This window comes from Miscanthus floridulus, chromosome 2 (assembly GCF_019320115.1).
Source record: "Miscanthus floridulus cultivar M001 chromosome 2, ASM1932011v1, whole genome shotgun sequence".
NCBI lineage: Eukaryota > Viridiplantae > Streptophyta > Magnoliopsida > Poales > Poaceae > Miscanthus > Miscanthus floridulus.
The window spans coordinates 30,459,592-30,486,515 of NC_089581.1; the positions used below are offsets into that span (position 1 = coordinate 30,459,592).

General features: G+C 44.1%; 2 protein-coding genes across 2 annotated transcripts; both read left to right on the plus strand.

Annotated features, from left to right (window-relative positions):
* The first annotated feature begins 1,087 nt into the window (after positions 1 to 1,087).
* LOC136536282 (receptor-like protein EIX2) lies at positions 1,088 to 7,911 on the plus strand. Its single transcript, XM_066528631.1, has 4 exons — positions 1,088 to 1,258; positions 1,878 to 2,091; positions 2,907 to 3,750; positions 7,707 to 7,911. Exons 1-4 carry the CDS (start codon positions 1,088 to 1,090, stop codon positions 7,909 to 7,911), a joined length of 1,434 nt encoding a protein of 477 aa, XP_066384728.1.
* A 16,362-nt stretch (positions 7,912 to 24,273) lies between these two features.
* On the plus strand, positions 24,274 to 26,206 carry LOC136538328 (receptor-like protein EIX2). The gene has a single exon (XM_066530308.1). The coding sequence runs from the start codon at positions 24,517 to 24,519 to the stop codon at positions 26,014 to 26,016; it is 1,500 nt and encodes a 499-aa protein (XP_066386405.1). The 5' UTR covers positions 24,274 to 24,516; the 3' UTR covers positions 26,017 to 26,206.
* Positions 26,207 to 26,924: the final 718 nt, after the last annotated feature.

Genomic DNA, 26,924 nt, shown 5'->3' on the forward strand with positions numbered 1-26,924 from the left:
GCAAAACATAGACATTGCTAGTTCCATGAAGCATCTAAGATACTTGGTTTTAAGGTTCTTACAGCACAATAATTAATATTGGTTTTAACATTTTTACAGCAGAAAAATAATATTAGGATACAAGGGACACAAGCCAAATTTAAGGCTAAGTTTGCTACTGCATCTCAGTGCCATATACGCCTTCTTCATCTTGAAATATATCCATTCAAATTCTGACTCATCCAGTGAGAGATCAGCATGTTCAAGAATGCCAGCACCATGAAAGGTCTCATGATTGTCAGCCCCAACATCCCACATCTGAGTTGGCCCCTTCATATAATCATCAGATTTCCTTGACAACAGACGCATGTTGCTATGGACAAACACTAAATCCTCAGCACGGGGAGGAGTAAGCCTATTCCTGGTTACGCTATCAATGAATCCATATGTACTCCAGTTCCTTTCACATGAAGAAGATGTCGGCTGCCCAAGTAACTTCAGTGCTAATGATTTCAATTATGGGGTCCTTTGACCATGGAGGCCCCACCATTGCTTTGGTTCGAAAAGAGCTCGATCTTCAATTGACTCACGGTCCGTAAAGCAACCTCCAAATAGAGAAAAATCAGCAAATTGCCGTTTGATTGTCCTAAGATCCTCTGGATTGGGAAATTTTTTTCTAAAGCACTTGTTCCTCATGTCAGAGACCTCAATATCTTCATGGGGGGCTACACGGTTAGGAACTTCAGAAAGCCACTGTTGAGAATAGTACCTGCATAAAAGAAGGGCATGAATCAGTCCAAAAAGTGATAAAACATGAACCAACTGACAGTAGCGAATTGACAATTGACAACAAAAATCACCTAGGGTTGAAAGAATGAGCCAAACAATGGAGAGGAGTATTGCTTTTAAGCCAACGATCATACAAAATGGCATAAATAGTGTCATAAAAGGCAGATTCTTCATCAGGTTGCTTTCTCTCATGGCGATAAATGCGATCTTTCACTTTTCTCAATCATGCTATCCCACATCTCATAAATCAGATGGAGACACGGCATATCTGTGTCTGCTGTTAAGGAAATATGAGGATTTAGTGTTTGTCCATAGCAACATGCGTCTGCTGTTAAGGAAATCTGATGATTATATGAAGGGACCAACTCAGATGTGGGATGTTGGGGCAGACGATCATGAGACCTTTCATGGTGCTGGCATTCTTGAACATGCTGATCTCTCACTGGATGAGCCAGAATTTGAACGGATATTATTTGAAGATGAAGAAGGCGTATCTGGCACTGAGATGCAGTAGCAACCTTAGCCTTAAATTTGGCTTGTGTCCCTTGTATCCTAATATTTACTCCCTCCGTTACTTAATATAAGCCATATAGTTTTTAGCGCCAATATTAACGCACGGCTTGGGGAAGGATGTGAGACTGAGGAAAAAAAGAAAAACCAGGCCATCTTCTCGCTCCTAATCAGATTACTTCCTAAATCTAAGGGATTAGTTGGGGCATGTGCCATGTACGGTGGGAAGATTTCCAAACTAATCGGTATGGGAGCTAATACGTACCTATATTTTGGAATTTTTTTAGAAATCTATATAGCTTATATTAAGGGACGGAGGGAGTATTATTCTGCTGTAAAAATGTTAAAACCAATATTAATTATTATGCTGTAAGAAACTTAAAATCAAGTATCTTAGATGCTTCATGGAACTAGCAATGTCTATGTTTTGCCATTTTTATTTGTTGATTGTTCTGCTAGAGTGAAAAATGTTCTTAGTAGGTGTATTCTGATTTTTTTGATATATTTATATACTTGCTGTATCGGCGTATCCTTGTTTTTGGAAAATGCCGTATCGTATCGGTACGGGCGTATCAGTATCCTGTGTCGGTGCAACGTAGCTTGCCGGCACCATCCCGCACCAACTGAGTAAACTTCCTAAGAACGTTCGGAGCAGCAACACCTCCTCCAACAGGTCCGGTTCAGCCTTCTGCAGGCTGTTGTCCCTGGAGATACTGGACCTGTCCAACAACCAGTTCACCGGGGAGCTACCGGAGTGCTGGTGGGAGATGCAGGCTCTGCAATTCATGGACCTCTCAAACAATTCCTTCTCAGGTGAGATCCCTGAAGCCCCATCGACCCACGACTGTTCTCTAGAGTCGCTCCATCTCGCCGGCAGTGGCTTCACTGGAGAATTTCCAACTGTTGTTGGGGGAAGCCAGCAGCTGGCACTGTAGATATTGGGAACACACAGGTTCCAAGGTGATATTCCTCGCTGGATTGGAAACGGTTTTCCAGCACTGAAATTCCTTATACTCAGTTCGAACAACTTCACTGATCAAATTCCTCCGGAGTTAGCACAGCTTTCACAACTTCAGTTGCTAGACTTGGCCCATAATGGATTGACAGGATTGATCCCAAGAGAGTTGGGAAACTTAGGTTCCATGAAGCATCCGAAAATTAATTCCAGTATAGGATCGCTAGATGGATCCAACTATCAGGATATAATTAAGATCATCTGGAAGGGACAAGAGCTGATATTCCAAAGAATACTTGACCTGATCACGGGCATCGATTTGTCAGGCAATTCACTGTCTCATTGCATCCCTGAAGAGTTAACCGATCTCCAAGGCCTTCGATTCCTGAACTTGTCAAGAAATCAGCTGTCATGTGGAATTCCTGAAAGCATCGGTGTCTTGAATCTTCTTGAGTCCCTTGACCTCTCATGGAATGAACTTTCGGGAGCCATTCCTTCAGGTATGAGCTCTACTGTGCTGAAAAGTAACACCAATAGCTTTAGATCGGCCTTCTGCAATCTGCTCTCTCTTGAGATGTTGGACGAACAACCAGCTGACAGGGGGAGCTGCCGGACTGCTGGTGGGACATGCAGAATTTGCAGTTCATGGACCTCTCCAACAACTTCTTCTCAGGTGAAATACCTGCTGCTCCATTGAGCCACAACTGTTCTCTTGAATCGCTTCATTTGGCCGGCAATGACTTCACAGGATTTTTCCCGTCAGTCATAAAGGGATGCAGTGAGCTGGCCACTCTACATATTGGGAGTAACAGATTTCTAGGTGGTATCCCGCCCTGGATAGGAAGTGGTCCTCTGTCGCTGGAGATTCTTAGCCTTAGATCAAACAATTTCGCTGGTGAAATTCCTTCGAAATTATCACAGCTTCCTAATCTCCAATTGCTAGACCTGGCCAACAATAGCCTGTCAGGATCAATACCAAAGGAGTTTGGAAACTTAACTTCCATGAAGCATGCAAAAGTAATGCCCAGTCCGCTATTGACAGATGGGCCTAAATATCAGGATAGAATTGACATTATCTGGAAGGGACGTGAGCTAATTTTTCAAAGAACAGTAGTTCAGTTGATGATTGGTATTGATTTTTCAAGCAATTCACTGTCCCTATGTATCCCTGAAGAATTAACCAATCTCCAAGGCCTTTGGTTTCTGAACTTGTCAAATAATTATCTTTCATGCAGTATTCCTGAAAACATTGGCAGTTTGAAATATCTTGAGTCCCTTGACCTCTCGCAAAATGAGCTTTCAGGAACCATTCCTCCGGACATGAGTAATTTGTTTTCTCTTGAAATGTTGAATCTCTCCAGCTATCATTTATCAGGCAAGATACCTACTGGGAACCAACTTCAGACCCTCACTGACCCGTCAATTTACAGTAACAATTCTGGACTCTGTGGATATCCTTTGGACATTCCATGCACAAATGCTTCACTTCCATCTGATGGAGGTTCTGAGGACCAGTGGCTGTACTATTCTGTGATCGCTGGAGTTGTATTTGGATTTTGGGTATCGTTTGGCGTGCTCTTTTTCGCTGTGAACTTGAGGTCTTCATTTTTCTTCATCGTTGATGGCATGCAATGTATGGTCGTGCAAATGTTGCAGCACATTCATCAATAAAGGTGACCAAATTCAGTAGCTGTGTTTTCTGTATCTGTTTTTTGATGAAACGTTTTCTGTATCCGTTACACAGCGGGAGACTATATAAGTGCGCTGTGTTCTAAGCTCTGAACATTGATTCGGCGAGTGATTTGATGCCTTTGTCTAAGTTTTTTTTTGTTTTGTTTTCAAGACTCAATTTTGAGTGTCTTGTGAATCTTGCTCATCAGTTATGTACACGGTGCGTGTGTTTGGCATATCTTTATGTCACCAGCAGTCGAACAAACCGGTGCCAAATTGTTCAGGCGTGCACTTCTTCCTTGACTCATTGTCCCCACCGGTGGTCCTCCTAATGCCGTGTTTTTCAAATTCCACAATATGACAGCCATGTGCACTTCTTGCTTGACTCGAGGTCTTGCCGGCCATTCCACTGACAGTCCTGATGCCGTGTAATTAATCCATGCACAATGTGCTCCAAATACCATGACCGAGAGTCCATGGTCGTCGTCGTCTTTATCAACCGCTGCACTCGGGTTACTTAACCATACAAGTGTTAAGAGGCCTCCAAACTGTAACTTTTAAAAAAAAAGAACAAGAAAAAAAAATCCTTCACTAGTCTCCAAGGCAGAAACCGAGAGGCGAGAGCGAAATGGCAGACCTCGCACGAGGACCTAATCCCTGAGCCTTCTCACCTACCTCTGCCTCTGTCTCCTGCTACTATCATCCTTAACCCACCTGGAGATGAGCATAGACCTCGATGACGACTGACTTCGACACTGATGACAGATTCTCTAGCGAGTTTCGCCGCCACCACGGAATCGCTCGTGCGTTATATCCGGAGCGCAGCGTTAATTTGAAACATTTTAATGATATTAATTTGGTAATATACGAATTAATAATTTGTCAAACAAGCATACAACTAATCAATCACCTGTTCCCTGCACCTCACGGCCCAGGCTCATCTCCAGGTGGGTTAAGGATGTGCTGACTGCTGAGGTGCCTGTAAATGTTTTTGGTGGAGCATTTGCCATCTCTGGCCGGGGTCCACCTAAGGATATCATTTTGGTTACTGGGTACAATAGGGATTTGCGTAATTGTTTGTACAGCCTGATCATTAAAAATATTAGCCATATAATTGACATTCCATGACTGGGAATTTATTTGCCAAAGATCAGAAATAGTGGACGGCAATGGCAACTGGGTGACAGGAAGGAGCATGTGGTCATGTATGTTGTCCCATAAAGGACTGGTTTGACAAATTATTAATTCGTATATTACCAAATTAGCATCATTAAAATGTTTCAAATTAACGCTGCGCTCCGGATATGACGCACGGGCGATTCCGTGGTGGCGGCGAAACTCGCTAGAGAATCTGTCATCAGTGTCGAAGTCAGTCGTCGTCGAGGTCCATGCTCATCTCCAGGTGGGTTAAGGATGATAGTAGAGTGTCCCCCCATCCACTCTCTCCTTTTTGCTGACGATCTCATCCTTTGTGGGACGACATCGGTTGCTGAGGCCAATAAAATTCGCGATGTCTTGTATAATTTTTGCAATCTTTTGGGTCAGAAACCTAATCTCCACAAATCCTCTATTCTCTTCAGTAAGAATGTGCCTACCTCTATCAGACCTCAGATCAAGGAGATTTTTCCTGTCCCTGACCTCCTTCCCAACACTATACACCTCGGCCACCCCATTATTTTTAGTCATACTGACTGGAACAAGGCTTATGAGTTCATTCTTAACAAATTTAGAGCCAAGCTTACTACCATCAAAGCTAACAAGCTCAACCATGCAGGGAGGCTTACTTACATTAAATCTGTGCTTGCTTCAATACTGGTTTACTACATGTCTACTGTGCTTTTCTCAAAGACTTTTGTAGGTAAAATCACAGCAATCATAAGGAAGTTCTGGTGGACTAGAGTACAGGAGGACAATCCCACTTCTCCCATCGCATACAGATCATGGGACGACATCTGTCAACCCAAGGAAAATGGGGGTCTTGGAATCAGGGACCTTTACACAGTGAACAAAAGCCTACTCACTCAGGCAGCATGGAACATAGCCACTCAGAAAAATCCTATGCTTTCTGCAGTGCTTAAAGCCAGATACTACTCCAACTCTTCTTTCTGGACCACGAGCGCCACTGGTACGAAATTCATCTTCTGGTCATCTATCTTGCAGGTTAAAAAGGAAATCAGCAACAATTCAGCACTTCAAATCCAATCAGGTAACAGCTCCATCTGGTCTGCTCCTTGGTGTCCTTTATGGGACAACATACATGACCACATGCTCCTTCCTATCACCCAGTTGCCATTGCCGTCCACTATTTTTGATCTTTGGCAAATAAATTCCCAGTCATGGAATGTCAATTATATGGCTAATATTTTTTATGATCAGGCTGTACAAACAATTACGCAAATCCCTATTGTACCCAGTAACCAAAATGATACCCTCAGGTGGACCCCGGCCAGAGATGGCAAATGCTCCACCAAAAACATTTACAAAGCCTTCACTTGGAGACTCATCAGAAGAGCTCTTGCTACTGCGGAAAGAGCATCAAGGTATAGCGTTCACATTGGCAAACATTGTGATGTTTGTGGCGCAGTGGAGGACGACGGCCATCTATTTTTTCATTGACATCTCCCTCGGGCTGTCTGGTCCTCCACCAGCGCCCCCCCCCCCCCCCCACCCCCCCACCCCCCTCTACGCACTGACAACCTTCCACAGGACCACGATGGAGTGCAACTCATTCTCCAGGCTATTATCTCGACCTCTACCTCTAATAGTCTATTTGCCAAGATACTAATCACTATGTGGTATTTGTGGAAGGCCAGAAACGATACTAGATTTCAGAGAAAGTCCTGGACTCCTTGGCAGGTGCATCACGCGGTGGCGGCGCGCCTCAGTACCCACCAGGTTTCCCTACAAGTCCAAACTGCAGACCCCAATTCCACAAATACAGAAACTTACTCTCCTCTGCAAGGTACAGTTCCTCTTCCTGCAGGTCACACAACCCACTCCCACACAACCGACCGACAGGTGCAGGACACCAATAACTCGGCTCCATCAGGTACACCAATCTACAATGCAGGAACTGCTGCTCCACCAACACAACTGATGCAAGCACACAGGGATCCAACGGACGACAGATACCTCGTTCGCTTTCCAGGCTTGATGCCGGGGGTCAGATGCTACTCCGATGCCTCAACATCACCTGACCTCCCCTCTCCTACTCCAAGAAATGCAGGAATTGGTCTGTTCATCATCAACACCCAGGTTCACCCGGCGCAGACCATCTACATCAAGGCGATAATGACAGCCACAACATCAGTGTTGATGGCCGAGGCTGCGGCAATGGCCCTAGGGCACTTGTCACTAATTCTCTTGGTTTGCAGCAGGTCACCTTTCTCTCTGACAACCAGCGTCTGGTGCACTTCCTAAATGGCCCCGACCAAGATAATCCACCGGAGTGGAGGATCAAATACTTCACTCAAACCTTCTCCAATTTCACAGGCCAAAGAGATATGAGAATTCACAGGATACAGAGAGATCACAATCAGACGGCTGATATCCTAGCTAGGCAAGCTCTCTTAGAATCGCAATCACCTGTTTCATCAGGCTTATCATGTAATTGCTCTAATGCAGCCCATATTCAGTGCTCTATGCCAGAGGCACTACAATCTGTAGCCTTGAACTCTGTAAGGCTCCTAACAGCTATTTGCTGTAGATAATAAAGTTCTTTGTTGTAAAAAAAAAGGATGAGCATGGACCTGAACATTCCTCGCACAGATGGGCCACTTGCATTTGATGATGAGAGAAACAGTGAAGAATGCAAGGACCCATGGCTGTACTACTGTGTGATCGCTGGAATTGTTTTTGGATTCTGGCTGTGGTGTGGGATGCTCTTTTCCATTGCTAAGCTGAGGCGTTTTGTTTTCTTCTTTTCTGATTGCAAATACAAGATTATGCAAAAGGTGCAGCCTGCCAAACAATTTCTTTCAAAAGAAGACAGTGATCCAATTTTGTAGCTGTGTTTTCTAACAAGTGACATAAGCTCAAGAATAGAAGTATGATATCTTCTCTACTTGGCCCAATCTTCTCTTCGTCAACGGCCGTCCTGGGCGACGCATCTGCCACGCGCGCGGCCTCAGGCAGGACGACCCTCTGTCGCCCCTCCTCTTTGTGATTGTCATGGAAGTTCTTAACGCACTCATCACCGAGGCGGATCGCCGCGCGGTCCTAACTCCATTGCCAGGAAACGCGATCAAGTTATGTGCCTCAGTGTATGCCGACGACCTCGTCATCTTCCTTGCGCCCACACCACAAGACTTCAGCTGCATCCGTTACATCCTTAAGCTGTTCGTTGTTGGTATTTAATAACACAAATAGAATATAAAGGCTTCCGCAAACGTACAGAATACCATTGTAGCATTTTATCGGGAGTATTCCAGGTATCGTTATTTATAATTAACATAGGGAAACAATAGAGTAAAGACTTATTGAGTAATAAAGGAATACCTATCAGTCAACATACCAACTTAGTTAGAGCAAGGAGTAAAGGTAATGATAGAAATTAAGCATAATGACACTCAGGGGATAGATCACTAAGATAATATAAACTAATTAACTTAGGAGAACAAAGGGTGAGGTAGATTCATATAATATTCTTTTATTATAGAATCAAAGTATATATATACCCGACTATAGTTAAGACTAACTCTACTCTTGTGCACTTCGGGACGCCGCTTAGATGGTAGAGCACCGCAAAGGATAACTCTACTGACGCGACTACGGTCCTACAATTTAAGAACCTGCTCACATGGGGTGGACTATAAAGGATAGACGGGGCTGTCACCTCCCGCTACTACCACACGGCCAGGGAACAGGGTGCACTCACAGGCAGAGCATCATATAAGCACCATGCTTACACGATGCTCGGCTACTTATCCCAACCGGTAAACTAGCAGGCTAAGCACTCTATGAACCCGTACATAAAAGTAATGATAACCTTTAACTAAGCGAGATATATATTCAAAGTAAGCATAGCCATATAGATATGAATATGATAAACTGATAATAAATCTTACAAGATGTAGAAGTGAAGATACCAGGCTTTGACGAGCCTCCAAGACTAGATCCAGAACTTGAGGATAAGCCCAACTCGACCCTCACTCTCGAGCTACTAATCTACTACATCGGAGAGTTCTAGACCTAATCCTCCTGGTGTGTGTTGATCTGAATAAGAGATATGAATTAGGGTTTCATGATGCCTTCAGGGAAGGGGGTAGGGGCTGCTATATATAGGGGTTAACATCAATTCTGAGCCCTCGGATCAAACTGACTTGAAAGAACGTTGTAGATGCAAACCCTAAGGCGGTGGAGAACCGACATTCGAATGAGGGGCTGACAGGTGGGGCCCATAGACTGATTGGCCCCACCTGGCAGCCACCTGCCCTCCACTTCGATGGTTTGCCTTCTAGAATCTTCTAGAGTCTTCTGGAGTTGTTTTCGCCGCGGATAATAATAGTGATTAAATCTAAAGTTTGGGTCCACCTTGACGGTTTTCTGAGTACATCCTCCTGCAAACACAGATTCATCAAAACTTTTAAAATTTATTAGTTTAAACCCCTAGACCTATATTGGTGATCCTTTTTATGCATTTATATAAGTTATATTGACGGTTTATGATGAACGTTAACTACCGTCAACAAACTCCCCTAAGCTTAACCTTTGCTCGTCCCTGAGCAAAGCTAAACTCAGTAATGGATCAGGAGTTGCTACAATACTTTCACGCCTCAAAAGTACACATGTGTTCAATCAAAAATTCTCCTCTATATTAGAATAAACTGATCTGACTTTCAAACTTACCCATATTACCTTCAACTATGGGGCCTCTTAGCCTTCACTTGGGTCTTGAGCAATTGAAAGACAGAACGATTAAGTCAAGCACTATGTCTCAAGTTTTTTGTTCCACCATCGTTCCAAAGTTTTTATAAGTTTTTAAAATAAAACTCAGAGATTTCATTGTATGACACTCTTAAGTCTCTCAATATATGTGGTATTTGTTAATCCTCACCAAAGGTAGTAATGATGTTATGCCCTTTTTTCTCTTCCTACAACTAAGGCTTATGTGGAGTTCATAGGTAGGAAAAAAGCTAGAGCATACTTGCAATGCATGTATTATAAAGTCAAACAACGAACCTAAAGAGAAATGAGTCATAAAATCAAATCAAGATGTGCATGTGTGTAAATATATGGTGGCTATCATAATTCTTCTTTGCTCCTTAAAAACATATCTCTCATTTGAATCTTGGAAATATTTCTGCAAGAGAACAAGGGTTATCTTTATTCATCTTTCTTCTTTTTTCATACGGGCATCTAAGTACCCATTGTTTTCAATATCTCGGACACTTTTGTGTCTATTTTTTTTCTCAACTTTTTTTCTTTTCTTCTCTTTTTCTGAATAATTTTTGCATAGCCCATGCCTCTTTTCTACAACAGAACTTTTGAGAGATAGCAACAAGAACTTAGAGCATTTATTTGGTGAAAAACCTATAAAATATATTTTTGGTGTTTACTCCCAGTGTAGGAGTAGAACATTTTTTGGTGGATCTAAATCAAAGGCAAGTTTTGCGCATACCCCCAGTGTAGGTGTAGTGCATATTTGGGTGGAGTGTACGTGATTTTGATTTTAAGAGCATGACAAACTTCTCATAAAGGTCAACAAAGCTTTGACTAAACTCAACACATATACAAGCAGCATAAAAATAGAAGGTTTTCCTAATCTAAATATATATGGTATTGGTAGGAATTTTAGCTTTGTCATATAGGAACTCATCATGATTAATTTTTCATTTTTCAAAAGAAAATTCTCTGAAACTTAGTTTTACTTTGAAACTAGATAAATAGCAGCTCAGACCTTCTCATATCATATCCGTCAACTACCTAGACTTAGGTCAAGCAGATGCTACCCACAAGTATCAAGTTCAAAGTAAGTTCTTATATCAAATCAAGTCTATCCAATACTCGGAAGAATTTCGGACTGAAAACTAGGCACTTAAAAGGAATTACAATAGAGCAACTATTCATCAGGGAGATTATTGAGGAGAAAGTCTTATACTCCCAACTATGTTTATTTTATTTTATTGGTACTAAGCATATTAAAGAAAACTATCACACACAAGTTTTTTTATTTTATCTTATTACTAGAAATGCTTAAAATAAAATAAGGTGAAAAGATACTTACCTGGATAATTAGAGATGCATCCCCCAAGCTAGCTTTTGTTTTATTTTGTTTTTATAAGTTTGATGAATTTTTTTATTACCACCACAATGAACATTCATATGGGTTGTTACACACCACAAGGTTGCTCATATGGGGCTTAACAATTTTCTTGATGCAAAACTTAGAATGAGACTAAGCTAAGTTAAATTTATTATGCAGAGTTGCAACTTTTTATTTTATTTTTATATATGCCATGCATACAAGTTTTCTAAATGCAAAGCAGAAATAAACATGCTAAAGTTTAAAAGTTATGTATCTAATTTATATGATCATGCACTTATTATTTTTATCATTTTTAGATGCAAGACATGAATGAAAATGCTAAATGCAATAAATAAACATGGATAACTACCGAGTTACCTTTTGGCGAGGATTCGGTGTTTTAAGTCCTTCGAACGGGACTCATCTTTGTGAAGTTCATTGATCGAGTACATCGGTTCGCTCTTGACGATGAGGATTCTTGAAGAGGGTGCCTCCAATGGTGGCGCTTCCAATGGAGGTTCTAGCTTCTTCTGCCAAATCCGTCTTGGATTTGAGTTTGATTTTGGTTTGACAGGTTCATCGTTCTTCACTTATTCTTCCTCTTTGTTCAATGTTTTGAAGTCAATCATTAGTAGTAGAAGTTGACGATATCTTGTGTGCATCATTATTGTAGGTTCAGAACTTTTACTTGTAGAGATTGGAGAATTGACTCCCCCACACTTTGATCGAAGTGTGTTCTGCTCATAAAGACAGGATAGAGATCAAGTGCATTAGCTCTTTTGGTGGGAAAACATCAATAGAACCAAAATTTTATTTATTCTTCTCTAGCCTTAGGCACATTGGATCAAGATAAGTGTTGATGTTATGTGCATTGTTCATTTTCACAACATGGGTGATAAAATGAGAATGATTGTGACATTTGAATACATTTATCAAATAGAGTGGAGTTGCTTAACCTATGGAAGGATTATCCATCTTTACAAAATGTATCAAACTTTACATGATTATGACAATCATCTTCCAAAGATAAGATATGAAAAATTTTAGCTCATTTGGTTAAGACTGAGATCAAGAAAGTGGTGCTATAAACAAGCTTAAAGAACAAGACATGTTGAGTTACTCAGGTTGAATCAAGCAAAGTTGTAACTCAATCATGTTTGTTTCTTCATTTATATGAATACCAAGATCAAAGGAAAGCTTTTTAAATAATGATCACTTACCTTAACATGTTACCTTCATCATTGGAGCGTGATGACACCCTGTGATGAAGGGTAGATGACTTGTGGTGATCTTTTCTTCCTACTTGAAGCTTTCCTTGCTTGAGCTGTTCAAGAGCATCTTGTCTCCTATATCACACTCCTTCTTTTTCATTCTTTTACATGTCATCCTTCTGTCCTTTCTTTTGTGGATCTTGACACTTTGTTTGGACCTTTTGCTCCTCTCATTCCTGTAAAAGATTAGTGGGCAACACATACCCGAAGGAGTATACAAAAATGATTCGAAGCAAGGGTAGTGTTATCGTAGAGCTAAAGGTTATCCTCTATGTTATAACAGAGTTGGTTTTCACCTTTTAATTAGCATAGAACTTTTATCCCATGTTTTAATAATGTGCCTCAATTGTTGTAAAAACTTCTTCTCGCAAGGATTGATTTTAATTTACATCTTAAGTTTGATTTTCAAGTATGAAATTTATAAACATATTCAAACTTGTGGAAACAAAGCAATATTGAGCAAAGGGATTGTAGACCAGCATGTCAGAGCGATAGAAGCCTTGGAGGAAGAAGAGCAGGGTTGTATCTACTGTAGAAAAGTTGGCCTTCCTCCCCCACACTTGGACATTTACGTCACTCGACACTATCGGTGAGAACTCATGGTTTTAGGTCCATTGAGCAGGACCTCTCCTTTGCTTTTAGCTTTTCTTTGTACCATCCGATCTTAGAAATGAGGATATGGACAATTGCATATTCTCCTTCCATCAACATTTCTTGATTTTTGTTGATTCTTGATTGACGAGTTGGAGTTCCTTGGGGCTGCAAACTCAAGTTCCTCCTTGATTGTCTTTGTCCTCTAACTGTGTGGTAGAGTTGTTCTTCTTTGTTTGTCAGCGAAACTCCAGCCGACTTATGAGACACCGTCGACAGACCTCCCTTGATTACCGATGTCTGTTGATACGAGGATGCATACCATGATATAGTGGCAGTTGTCATCCTAGTCCTTGTTGTCGATGTGCGAGCTGATCTTTTCGAAGATGATGGAATCAGGCGTATTCTGGCTAATACAAGCTAGGTTGCATCCTGCTTCTCATCAGCATCCTAGCTTGAGTCTTGGGAAGGCTTAATGCTATATTGTCTTGATGTTGCTCATAGCCTGTCAATTTGTTTGTCCACTTCCATAGCTGTAGTGATGGTTTAGTTTGGGGTTTGTAAGTTTATACCAAACCTTGGACAGGCATAGCTTATATTCATTCTTTCAAGCAAAATTGTCTATAGACACATACCCAAGGGAATAGAACAAATTTAAAACATAGGTTGTTGTCCATAATTTTTGTAATTTTTCTCTATGCTAATGAAAGGATGGTTTTTTAGAATTTCCTTAGCATAGATTTTGTTTATCATGTTCTATAGCAAGTTTTATGTGTTTGCTGCATTCTAGCATGGTTCAAGGCAAAGATAACTTGCAATAAGAGATAAGTCGATAAACCTTGATACTCAGAATTCTTCCTTCATTAAGAATGAGCTAGGTCTTCTTTATGTAAAGTTATTGGAGTTCATCACTTGCCTTGATTCATTTTTTATGTGAATTCATCTCTTGACTTATCTAGATTGAATTTGAGAGTTTTCTACAGTGGTTAGTCCAACAAAATATTCAGTATCTATACAAGCAATTTTTAGTTCAATAACCAAACTAGATTCCATGTCTAATTTGATTAAGGAAGGCTATTTAACCTAAGCACCACGCTTAATTTAAACGCCAATGGAAGTATGTGCAGTACTTTCAACCCAAAACTTACTATGGCAGGCAAAGGTAGCATGAAAGCACTATTGAGATTTATTCAATTTAAAGATGAAAGAGCATGATCATGGTGAGTTTTTTTACTAAGCATGAGTCTTCATGTGCTCACATTTTTTTTTCTTTTCTATACTTGGACCTTTATGTGTCCATAATTTTTTTTTGTTTAATAAAGATGCAAATGGGATGGATATATGCAGGTAACTAAATATGCAGTGGATTTGATATGAGAAAATTTAAACTAAATGAGATGGATGCATGGATTATTTAGTAAACATGCAATGCTATGCAAAAATTACGAGATAACTACTCATCAAGTTTAAAGTACATGAGCAAGACTGTCTCACCTTTCTTGATCATACTTACTATGACTCACATGATGGAATTTGTGAGTAGTGCAGTGTCTGTATTCATCACTTAAGATGTGATTTGAATTCTTATGACGTCGACCGTTTCTCCAATCTATACATGGCTAGAATAATATATATATATGTCTATACAAACCTGTGAGATAGCAGGGTTCCAACATTGATGGATCTTGAATGTTTAGGCACCCTGGGGTTCTTCTTCTTTTCTTGTGGAAGCTTGCCGAAAGGCTGAAATGGAGTCTACTGTCCTATCTTACTCCATAATTCAATAGAACAGGGGTAATCCAACTAAAGCTAGTGGTATGTTAATGATCTAAATCTTTACACCAATTGTTTCTCCGACAATGACGCCAAAAATGCTTTTTGGTATTTATTAACGCAAATAGAATATGAAGGATTCTGTAAGCGCACAGAATACCATTGTAGTATTTTACTGAGAGTATTTCAGGTATCATTATTTATATTTTACCATAAGAAAACAATAGAGTAAAGACTTATTGAGTAATAAAGGAATATCTATCAGTCAACATACCAGCTTGGCTAGAGCAAAGGGTAAAGGTAATGATAGGAATTAAGCATAATGACACTCAAGGGATAGATCACTAAGATAATATAAACTAATTAACTCAGGAGAACAAAGGGTGAGGTAGATTCCTATGATATACCTGACTATAGCTAAGACTAACTCTACTCTTGTGCACATCAAGATGCCGATTAGACGGTAGAGCACCGTAACGGATAACTCTACTGACGCGATTATGGTACTACAATTTAAGAACCTACTCACATGGGGTGGACTACAAAGGATAGATGGGGTTGTCACCTCCTGCTGCTACCACATGGCCAGGGAATAGGGTGCACTCACAGGCAGAGCATCGTATAAGCACCATGCTTACACGAGGCGAGGCTACTTAGCCTAACCAGTAAACTAACAGGCTAAGCGCTCTATGAATCCATACACAAAAGTAATGATAACATTTAACTAAGCGAGATATATATTCATAGTAAGCATAGCAATATAGATACAAATATGATAAATTGATAATAAGTCTTACAAAATGTAGAAGTGAAGATACTAGGCTTTGCCGAGCCTCCCAGACTAGATCCAGAATTTGAGCATGAGCCTAACTCGACTCTCACTCCTGAGCTACTAATCTACTACATTGGAGTGTTTTAGACCTAATCATCCTGGTGTGTGTTGATCTGAATGAGAGATATGAATTTGGGTTTTAGGATGCCTTCAGAGAGGGGGGTAGGGGCTGCTATATATAGGGGGTAGCATCAATTCTGAGCCCTCAGATCAAACCAACTTGAAAGAATGGCGTAGATGCAAACCCTAAGGCGGTAGAAAACCAACATTCGAAGGAGGGGCTGACAGGTGGGGCCCATAGGCCGGTCGGCCTATGGGTGGGGCCAGTCGGCCCCACCTGGTAGCCACCTGCCCTTCTCTTCGGTGGTTTGCCTTCTGGAGTCTTCTAGGGTCTTGCGGAGTTGTTTTCGCTGTGGATAATAATTGCTATTAAATCTGATGTTTTGGTCCACCTTGATGGTTTTCTGAGTACATCCTCCTACAAATTTAGATTCACCAAAACTTGTAGAATTTATTTGTTAAAACCCCTAGAACTATGTTGGTGATCCTTTTTATGCATTTATATAAGTTATATTGATGGTTTATGATGAACGTTAACTACCGTCAGCATTCATCGAGGCATCGGGCATATCTACCAACCTGGACAAATGCACACTCACCCCTATCTGTTGTTCTACAGACGTTATCCAGGCCATCGAGGAGGTGTTCCCTTGTAGGCTCTAGGACTTCCCAACCAAGTACCTAGGACCTCCTTTGTCACTGTCCAGGCTGAGCCACAACGACGAGCAAGTGCTGGTCGACACGGTCGCCATCCGAATCCTGACTAGGAAAGCCAGCCTTCTGATAAGCGCGGGTAGAGCCACTTTAACGCAGACAATGCTTTCCATGATCCTAGTTCATGTCTCCATCTACTACAGCCTTTTAGCCCTAGGCTATCAGTGAGATCGATAAGAGGAGGCACGTAGTCATTTGGGCGAGCACGGACTCAGTCGCTGGCGGGAAGTGCCGTGTCGCTTGTCCCATCGTCTGCTCACCCAAGGAACTCGGTGGACTAGGGCTACTAGACCTCAGGATTCTTGGCTTTGCCCTGCGCCTACACTAGGAATGGCAACGTCGGACACAGCCTGACGACGCCTGGGCATGCCAGCCTTCCAGGCTGGAAAGAAAGGTCGACTACATGTTTTGGGCCTCGGTGACCGATCAGGTGGGTGACGGCGCCTCCGCTCTCTTCTGGACAGACTCAAGGCATCCGAATGGCACCAATATGCAACTTTGCGCCAAACCTTTTCCAGGCGGTTGGGTGCCACCATCGCAAGCGCACCGTCAAGGAGGCCCTCGCAAATCTCCTATAACAACCCAGGTTTTCAAATAACCAAAAATCATAACTTAATAATTTTTTCAAACAAAGCCCTTGCATGGTGAGTGTACATGTTAGGAAAGCACCCTTGTAGTTGCATAAGTAGATCCTAGAGTAACATGTTGAGCATTTGCATTTAAACATCATGTGAGTTGGTTCTTATTGATTTTATTAATGCAATAAAATCAACCAAACTTTTGTGCTAAACTTGTTGTGTGAGTTGCTAACCCATGGCATTGATCATAATACCCTAGTTGACCCCTAATGGACCCCATAAGGGTGTATACATACTTGGCAACACATGTATGCACACATAGAAGCCCAAGGCATAGAATAGAAAATAGAAAAAGGTTTAGGATGGGGAGAGAAATGGAAAAGGGCAAAGCAGCACAGGAGCCGTAGCCAACCCAGCCCTAGCCTTCACCCCCACCGACCTACTTTGCCCGCGTAGCCCAACTACTGCCATGGCCCAGCGCCTTACCCGTGCCCGCACTCACGCGCGACCGTGCGGCCCAGCTAACACAGCCTATGCCTGCACCCGCGTCATGACACGCCGCCATTGTCTTCTCCCACTGCCGCTGACGAGTGGGCCTCGCCTATCATCCCCCACCTTTCCCCCTCTCCTTTGCTTTTTCACCCGAGGTAGAGAGCCCCGCCGTCAAGCATCCGAGGCCTTGCCTTGCATCCTCGCCATCTGCCTTCGAGCCATTGGGCGTAAGCGCATGGATGGGCACCACATCCACAATCCATGGCTCGTTAGCCCGCCCCAGCTAGCGCCACGCCGTGCTGACATCGCCGCCATGGCCCCAGCGCCATGACACCACCCCTGATTCCCTTTTCACCACCGGCATCCGGTTTGGAGAGCGGCAAAACACCCATGCTCTCCCGCCGAACCCCAAAAACCTAACCTAGAGCCCCTATCCACCCAACACTTGGCCTTCCGTCTCTCCCCGCTATCCGCCGCCCAGCCATGGCCACGCCTACCTATAAAAGGGCTCCCCTAGAGCCCTAGCACCCTTCATTCACCCTCACCGCCACTCTATGGCCACTCACAAACCACACCGAGCCAAGAAGGAGAAGGGAGAATGAGGGGAGAAGGAAGACCATGCCACCATAGTCGTTCATGGTCGCCAAAGACGAGGACGACGCCGATCGTCTTCTTCCCCATCGTGGCTCAGCATGACACTACTTCCTTTCATCATGGCAATGAGTCATCACTGCACCACTAGCCTATCTCCTACGCCACCACAGTGAGCACCCTAGACCCCCCCTTTATGCTTACTGTCACAACCTCACCATGGCCGCCATCTCATTCTCTCCACCTAGGAGAGGTAAAGGCCAAACTTTTGGCTTCCACACCACACCACACGCACCAGGGCACATACATGACCAAGATCCAGCCTTGCTGAGCCACGGGCGCTCGGGAACACTGGTGTCTTGCGACGCACACCCACACAGTCGCCATGGCTGGAACCCCACCATGGCGCCACCTTGTTCCAGCCACCTTGAGCCGATAGAGGTTCCCAAAACCCCATGGATGAGACTGCCTTGATGTATGATGCGTAAAGCCACCGCCTTTCAGTCATAGAACACCCTGGAGCTACCATTGTGTCCACGTTGTCGGCACGGCAGCACACCAGAGCGCCGTCGTGTCACGAGCGTTCTCATAGATTTTGGCCGCCTCACGAGCCGAGGAGGGGCCGATGACGTTCACCATCACCCCACGAGCCCCGCCGCATAGTTGGCTTGCCCTAGGACCCATCCTAGTCCCATAGCCACTGGAGCTCTGCTAGGACTACCACATCATCGCGGACTCCACCTAGCCCTTTGATCGTCGTCGTTCAGTTAGGTGACTCGCTCATGAACCCAATCAGGGAAAAGGAGCCTTCTTTGGTTCCTTTGGCCATGCAACCGCCTTGCCATGGCTCGCCGTCGCCGTTGGGCCGCCACCACCATGCCCAGCCATGCCCAAGCCATCGTAGCCGCACCTGGAGCAGTAGTCGCGTCCGCCAAAGCGTGGGGAAGCTAGAGAAGCCTGCTAGAGTTCCCTAACACACTGAGGGACCTCAACGTAGACCTCGCGCAGCCGCCGTCCACCATGGAGCCACGTCGGACGCTGGAGACCCCAAGGCTTAGCCTTTAGCCTACCGGTGAACTCGTCGTGAGCCCACGCAGCCGTAGAGCCCTTTTGCAGCCCCGCTGGACCACCGAAATGCGTAGCCATGCGAGCTCACTATCGGTGAAGGGAGGGGCCAAAGAGGAAGAGGGAGCCACCATGCCCTACGCCACTAGGTGCACCTGGTGCACCATAAACCAAAGGAGGAGGAGGAGTGGACACGGGCCACCATGGACCGTGACTGCGGTCCATGGACTCGTGCCACCTGGACCACCATGAGCCACGCCCGTAGATGTGTGCCCGTCAATAGCCCACCAGCGCCATGTGGATGGCCCAAGAGGATGACACGTGTCTGGGCCAAGCCAGCCCAACTTGGCCCAAAATCCGGCCCGTTAGGCCCAGTCCGAGCCCAGTCAACGTTGATCATTGACCGGTCAACGCTTACCATTGATTGATCCCACCTGTCAACGACCAGCGCCGTTTTGACCAGCCAGAGCGCGCCACGTCTCAGCCCAGGGTTAATTGTTTTCTTTTCTTTTTCAAAAAATGATTTAAACTTAGAAAATTTGTAGGAAATTCATCCGACCTCAGAAAAACATGAAACAAGAGTCCAAATTTTTCTAAAAATAAGCTCTACGTCTTAAGCTTGTGTTTGAGTGCATTTGGATCTTTTGAATTTTTTGCTTCTTTGTGATCATCTATAGGAGTTGCTTATTGCGGCTATATGTCTCATTTGGCAGACCCGGAGGAGACGCAGACTGAGGAGGAGGACTAGGACTACTCTATTGAGCTAGGAGACGACCTGCCCATAGGTGCCATCTCCCACCCAACCTCATAGAATCCTATTAGATATGCAATAATGTAGCTATTAGTGCTTTGTTTTATGCAATTGAACTGTGATAGGTTGCATGGTAGAATTGCTTGAAGCCTTTACATTCACGCAACATTTACTCCTACACACCCTCAGTTAGGATAGATGCTCGCTTTTACTTACTACTGCTTCTACTACGTAATATATCTGTGATGTGATGCCTGGTGGAGGATTGCTTGTGAGTGGCTAAGGCACATGGTGCAGCTTAAACTGGTAACAACTTGGCGAGATCATGGCGTGCATCTTGAGTCAACTGGATAGGATTTTACGACGAGTCTTGGGATGAGTCTTGCTAAGGGGATGCGACCTGGGCATTCCCTATGAGAGGAGCCTGTGGAGGGTACATGTGAGATGAGGAGGTCCTAAGGTGGAGTGTCTTCGTGGGACGAAGCTCTGGGATGGAGGTGCTATCAAAGCATGGGGTGTTGGTTATCCCCATTCGAGAAGATGTCATGTCTGGTCCTTCTAAGGACTGGTATGTCGAGAGAACCGGGCCATAAGACCTTACATACACACCACTCATCCCTGTTTGGGTGAGGGACGGATGTTGACTTGCTAGGGCGGTGCCACTACTGTTGGGTTATTAGCGGATAGTGTAGGGAGGTATGGCGTATGGCCCACACCCTCGTGACCTTTGGGGGGCTGGTACTACGTCTCATAATCTTAGCGTGCCGGTGGACTCCGGGGTGGCCCAGGGCTGAGTGGCAAGGTGGTATCGCACTAGTTTGGAAGGTAGTCCGGTATCAGCCTAGGCGGTGCACGCGCCGATGATGGTGATCTTGTGGATTTCCAAGTGTACACACTCTGTAGAGTTGATCGATCTATACGTATAGCCGCGTCCACGGATATGGACATTCCTATGACCTACGCTTCCCTTGATTAGTGAGTGTAGTCCCTTCTCTTCTCCCCCTGGGTTTTGTTGGTTTTTTGGCTGTTAACCATTAAGACAAGAAACGAGAAGGAGTTGTGCTTGTCGCCTAGAGAGCGAGAGTGTGGTGAGATCTATGTGATTGGATGGGAAAACATGTGTGGATAAGATGGGTTAAAACTTGATAAATTATTATAAAACTTGATTACACTTGCATAGGAAAAACTCCAGCCTAAAGTAGGTTGTTTGCTCTACCCTTGCACTCCAATACCACAAAGCAAACGCAAAGCATAGGGTGGGAGCCAGTGGCCAGTACAAATCATACTGATAATTGTTTGGTAGGTGATGAGCCTAAGCACGACTACCAAGGAGACGATTGGGAGGATTAGAGGTCTTATTCTTCGCTCGAGTTTGGTTCGTGAAGATGGTGTAGTCGTTCACTACTGTTCTACTTGACGTTGTTCCTGATGTTGCGTGCTCTGAGTGATTCCGCCAAGTGACGATGTAATAATGAGTAAACCTTGCTATGTGTACTCTCCATAAGACAGGTATTGGATGTATGACTGTGATATCGATTGTTATTCGATAATATAATGGAATGATCATCTGGGACTATCACGTTATGTTTTGAATCTATGGATTTTCCTTCCTGGAAATCAGGATCGTTTCATCACCAATGGGCAAGGGACATCACCGACGCTCCGACCGCCGCTGTCTTCTGTGAATACATCCACCTTTGGGACATGGTCGAGACATTCCAGCTATCGGCGCATTCCTCGGACCGCTTCATCTGGTAGTGGACGGCAAACAATCGCTTGTGGACGGCCGAGCGCCGGAAACGCCATGGTCTTCATCCCGAGGCCAACTGTGCACTCTGCGATCAACACGATGAGACCACCGATCATCTACTGGCTTCTTGCTCCTTCATGCGCGAGGTCTGGGTCCGGCTGCTCACGAGCACGGGTCTGCAGCAGCTTGGGCCACGCCATGACTCCGCCCTGGCCGATTGGTGGCTGCTGACTCAGGTTGCCATCCCCCAAGCGTTCAGACGCGGCTTTGACTCCCTCGTCCTGCTCGTCTCCTGGGTCATTTGGAAACAACGCAACAGGCAGACCTTCGACCACAACGCTAGAACGACGATGCAGGTCCTTGCCCTTATCCAAGAGGAAGCAGACTCCTGCCTTGCCGCCGGGTTTCCGAGCTTGTCGTCGCTGCTCCCTGCAGCGAACTAGAGAGCGCTGTTAACTTCTCTGGTCGCGCAATTAGTTATTCACTTAGTACAACTGGTTAGCTCCACCGTTGAAGCCGATGATTGCTGTTAGTGTTCCACCGGTTTGCTTGCTGCGGCACCTCGCCGTCGAAAGCCACGGGCTATGTAACTTTTCCCACTTCCCTTAATGAAGCATGTGCTAATGCATGCTTTCGAAAAAAGTACGACAGGAGATTTGATGCCTTTGTAATGGTGTAATATTGAGAAGAATGTGAGAAGGATTCTAATCAACTGTTATATAGCAATTTTAATAAAAATATATGCTCATTTTGTGATACATAGTGACGCGGTTTTTTTTCGAGACCCAGTTACAATGACATGGTCGATGTTGGTGCATTTTACTAAAGATGAGATCAAAGTTAGAGCAATTTGACTTAGTACAAAACTAACGTGACTTAGAGCATCTCCAAGAGTTTGGTATAGTTTACATGTTAAACTAATAGATCTAACAAGTTAACAGAAGCAATAGCAATCTCAATTTTTGTCATTTTCCAACAGTATCTTGAACATTTTTGCATTGGTAACTTCAAACTATTTCTAACCAACCTGTCCTTTTTAATAGTTTTTTTTTGTCTCTTACCACTTTCTCATCTAGAATCTTTTATTTCCTTAATTTACGCATGTGTCCAATTTACTCTGATCTCCTGAGAAAAATGCCAAAGGGGGAGCGGATACGGAGTTCCTCTGGACTGCAAAAACTTACGAGTTGGAGATGATATTTAGCAACATTTTACTCTTAAGGAGCTCTTTGACCAAAATGTTATAGGACACTTCATTCCATTTTCGCTAAAATATCAAAATAGGGAGTTGGTTTATAAAGCTGGATGATTTGGAAGGAGGGGAATGAGAGGACATTTGGTGGGCCATCCACGCCTTTTGCTCAGCTGCTGGTAAAGATTGTTGAAGACGCCAAAGAGTGGTCCAGCTCGGGTTACAATCATATTCGGACGCTACTACAGTTGTTGTAATGGGTTGCGCTATGTAGCTAGTCGCTAACAGTTTTGGATAATATCTCTAATTTGTTGTTAAGTTGGGGTTCGGTTTGGTAATCATGTAATTACTAATCTGAACTTGTAATGTGACTTAGGCCGTTTCTGCCTCCTCTTAATGAAAAACATTCCTCGGCACGGTCGCGGAAAAAAAAGAGTTGGTTTATAAAACTCCTGGAGATGCTCTTGTAGTCTGGAACATTTTATTTACGTACTAATGCACGAGAGTGATGAAACTGTTAGGCTGTGAACTTGACGAACTCTTATGTAAACTTGAATTATTTACACAATGTATGTGATGGTGCACGATATGCAAAAGTGTGTGATAGTGAGATCCACTCGTGAAGTCGTGCTAGTAGGTTATGTATTGATATCGGCAGAGAGAGAGAGTTTTGAGAGATGATATTGGCATTGCTTTTTTTTTAGTGGGTGATATTGGCATTGCTTTTTTTTTTTTTTTTAGCAAATGATATTGCCATTGCTTGAGACGCGCTTTCCAGCCGTCGAGCCAAAGCCCATGAGGCTAAGATATCTGTGGTTGGGCCGGATGAGGCCCAACCGGCTGCAACACGCCAACACATCAAACTCTCTCGGAAAGTCTCTCCCTCCCCACCAACACCTGCAGCAGGCGGTTTGGCAGCAGGGCGGCGACGCCCAATAAGCCGAGATTTACATGGATGATCCGATGCTGGATGTGGTCCTCGGCGAACCATCTTGTTTGCAGAGGCCGGATTCTCCCCCAGAGTCGACGCGACGTTAGTGCAGTTGCACAACGCGGACGTCCGTGCGTCGTGGCTGCCTGCCCGGTGCCTGCACGGAGGTTGTTCGACGGAACGCCTGATCGACGGTGCGTCTGCGCATCTTGTGAGTTGTGACATATCCAAGGCGCAGCAGCAGGACGATGCGGCCGGACGTTTCTGTTGTGCTCGCCAGAATGACGAAATGGCTGAGGAAGTGGACGCGGAAGAGACCGCGACTGGGTTGTGCACCCTCGAGTAGCCATCGTTTTCAAGGTACTTCTCACAAATCACAAAACCTCCTTCCCAAATTCATTTCCTTCTCGCTTTACGTTTCGTTATGCTATGGCCTATGGGATCACCCCATCATGCGAACAGAACAGACGGGTGGCATATGATATTCCACTTCCACCTGCTCTCCTGCAGATTTGTGCCGGCGTGCACTTCGTTCTTCGGTCGTTGGTCTCAGTCTCCATCGTGGTCTTGCCGGCCATTATTGCACCGCTAGTCCTAATGCCGTGTTACCCGTGCACGATGTGTGCTCCAAATTCCACAACGACCGCGAGTCCGTGGTCGTCGTCAACCACGTTGTACTTGTTACTTAATCATACAAGTGGCCTCCGAGCTGAAAACTAACAACAAAAGATCCCCCAATACCAGTAGCTTCCAAGGCTCAAACCCAGAGCTAGCCATGGCAGAGCACGCACGAGGCTCCCAAATCCTTCTCATCTACATCTGCCTCTGCCTCCTGCTACTATCCTCCTCAGTGCACCTGGCGATGAGCAGGGACCTTGATGACTACGGTGACTTTGATCCGAGCTTCGCCGATGGCAGCTTCTCTGATGAGGTGTCACCGGCAGACGACTACGACAACGTCGACGAGAGCTTCGTCGATGATAGCTTCTCTGAAGAGGCAGCACCGGCACGGCGCCTGTACGACAACAGCTTCAACGTGCTCAACAGCTCCTCCTCCTCCAACAGGTCCGGCGCGGCCTTCTGCAGGCTGCTGTCCCTGCAGATACTGGACCTGTCCAACAACCAGCTCACCGGAGAGCTGCCGGACTGCTGGTGGGAGATGCAGGCTCTGCAGTTTATGGACCTATCAAACAACTCTTTCTCGGGTAAGATCCCTGAAGCCCCACCGACCCACAACTGTTCTCTAGAATCGCTCCATCTTGCCGGCAATAGCTTCACTGGAGAATTTCCAACTGTCATTCGGGGATGCCAGCAGCTGGCCACTGTAGATATTGGGAATAACAGGTTCCATGGTGATATTCCTCGCTGGATTGGAAGCGATGCTCCAGCATTGAAAATCCTTAGACTTAGTTCGAACAACTTCACTGGTCAAATTCCTCGGGAGTTATCACAGCTTTCACAACTTCAGTTGCTAGTCTTGGCCCACAATGGATTGACAGGATTGATCCCAATAGAGTTGGGAAACTTAGAGTCCATGAAGCATCCGAAAATTAATTCCAGTATAGGATCGCTAGATGGGTCCACCTATCAGGATAGAATTGACATCAACTGGAAGGGACAAGAGCTGATATTCCAAAGAATACTTGAGCTGATGACGGGCATCGATTTGTCAGGCAATTCACTGTCTCATTGCATCCCTGAAGAGTTAACCAATCTCCAAGGCCTCCGATTTCTGAACCTGTCAAGAAACAATATGTCATGTACCATTCCTAAAAACATTGGTAGCCTCAAATATCTTGAGTCCCTTGATCTTTCCTGGAATGAACTTTCAGGACCCATTCCTCCAGGCATGAGTAGTTTGCAGTCCCTTAACACATTGAATCTCTCAAACAACCATTTGTCAGGCAAGATACCTACCGGGAATCAACTTCAGACACTCATAGACCCATCGATTTACGGCAACAATCCTGACCTCTGTGGACCTCCTTTGAGCATTTCTTGCCAAGATCCGTTAGGTGCATTTGATGTGGGAAATGGCAGAGAATGCCAGGACCCATGGCTGTACTACTGTGTGATCGCTGGAATTGTTTTTGGATTCTGGCTGTGGTATGGGATGCTCTTTTCCATTGTGAAGTTGAGGTATTCTGTTTTCTTGTTTGTTGATCGCGTGCAATACAAAATTATGCAAAAGGTGCGGCCTATCAATCATTTTCTTTCGAAAGAAAAGAGTGATCCATCTTCTGTACCTATGTTTTCTACAAGTGATACAAGCTGAAGAATGGAGTAATGATATCTTCTCTACTATACTTAGCAATCCAATCTTCTCTTTTTTTCTCCCCTAGTACAGCAGGAGATTTGCTGCCTTTCTTTTATGCTTTAAGATGTAATGCTGGGAGGAGGCCAGAAGGATTATAGTCAACTGTTATATTGCAGTTTCAGTAAAAAACATTATATGTTTAAGGAGATTTGCTGTCTTTCTTTGTATGCCTTTCCGATATGATATGTTTAAGAAGTTTTTACTTTTTTGTACATGATTCATAACTACTACTGTTATGAAAAGAATATGTATATGAAATTATTTTCAAGAAAGAACTGGCATAGATATACCCGTCATCCATTCAGGGAAAACTTATGCTGGGAGCTGACTTCCATCGTCAAAAAGATTGAGAGAGAACTAAGAACTTATCATGCACAGCCAGAAAAGGGTAAGGAAAATAAAGTGACAATAGTTTCTCTTAGCTTGCTGCCTTCTGGTATCTATATTCAGTTACATATTTAACCCTTCCCATCAAATGGAGCAATAAATAGTAAGTATGGCAATGAAGTAAAACACCTAAGTTGACTACAGACTAATTCTTGCAATTGGCGACTTCCATAATAATTTCAGAGTCTATCAACCAGTTCTACCAATAAACTTTCCTAGTTCTTGTCTTTGGTACTAGAACTTGAAAACTTAAGGCTCTAGAACTGCTGGAGTTTCTGCACAGGTATATACTGCTTCTGGTAGCCTGTTAGTTTGCTTACTAGGATCTGTCGGGACGGCTCAGAAAGATATGCCTGCGTATGCGACGAACATGTACAGTTTCTTCTGCAATGTCTAACATGTCCTGCAGTTGAGCATTCAGACATGTTGAACAAACAAACGGTCAAACATAGAACCCTAAACTACCCTGGTCTTCCTCT

Bases quoted from the DNA above. Each gene is read 5' to 3' on its own strand.
- LOC136538328 (XM_066530308.1), top strand. From the start codon at position 24,517: ATGGCAGAGCACGCACGAGGCTCCCAAATCCTTCTCATCTACATCTGC.
- LOC136536282 (XM_066528631.1), top strand. From the start codon at position 1,088: ATGCGTCTGCTGTTAAGGAAATCTGATGATTATATGAAGGGACCAACT. The intron at 2,092-2,906 runs GTGAGATCCCTG...ACTTCTTCTCAG, and splicing joins CTCAAACAATTCCTTCTCAG to GTGAAATACCTGCTGCTCCA. The intron at 3,751-7,706 runs GCTGTACTATTC...TGAGAGAAACAG, and splicing joins GGAGGTTCTGAGGACCAGTG to TGAAGAATGCAAGGACCCAT.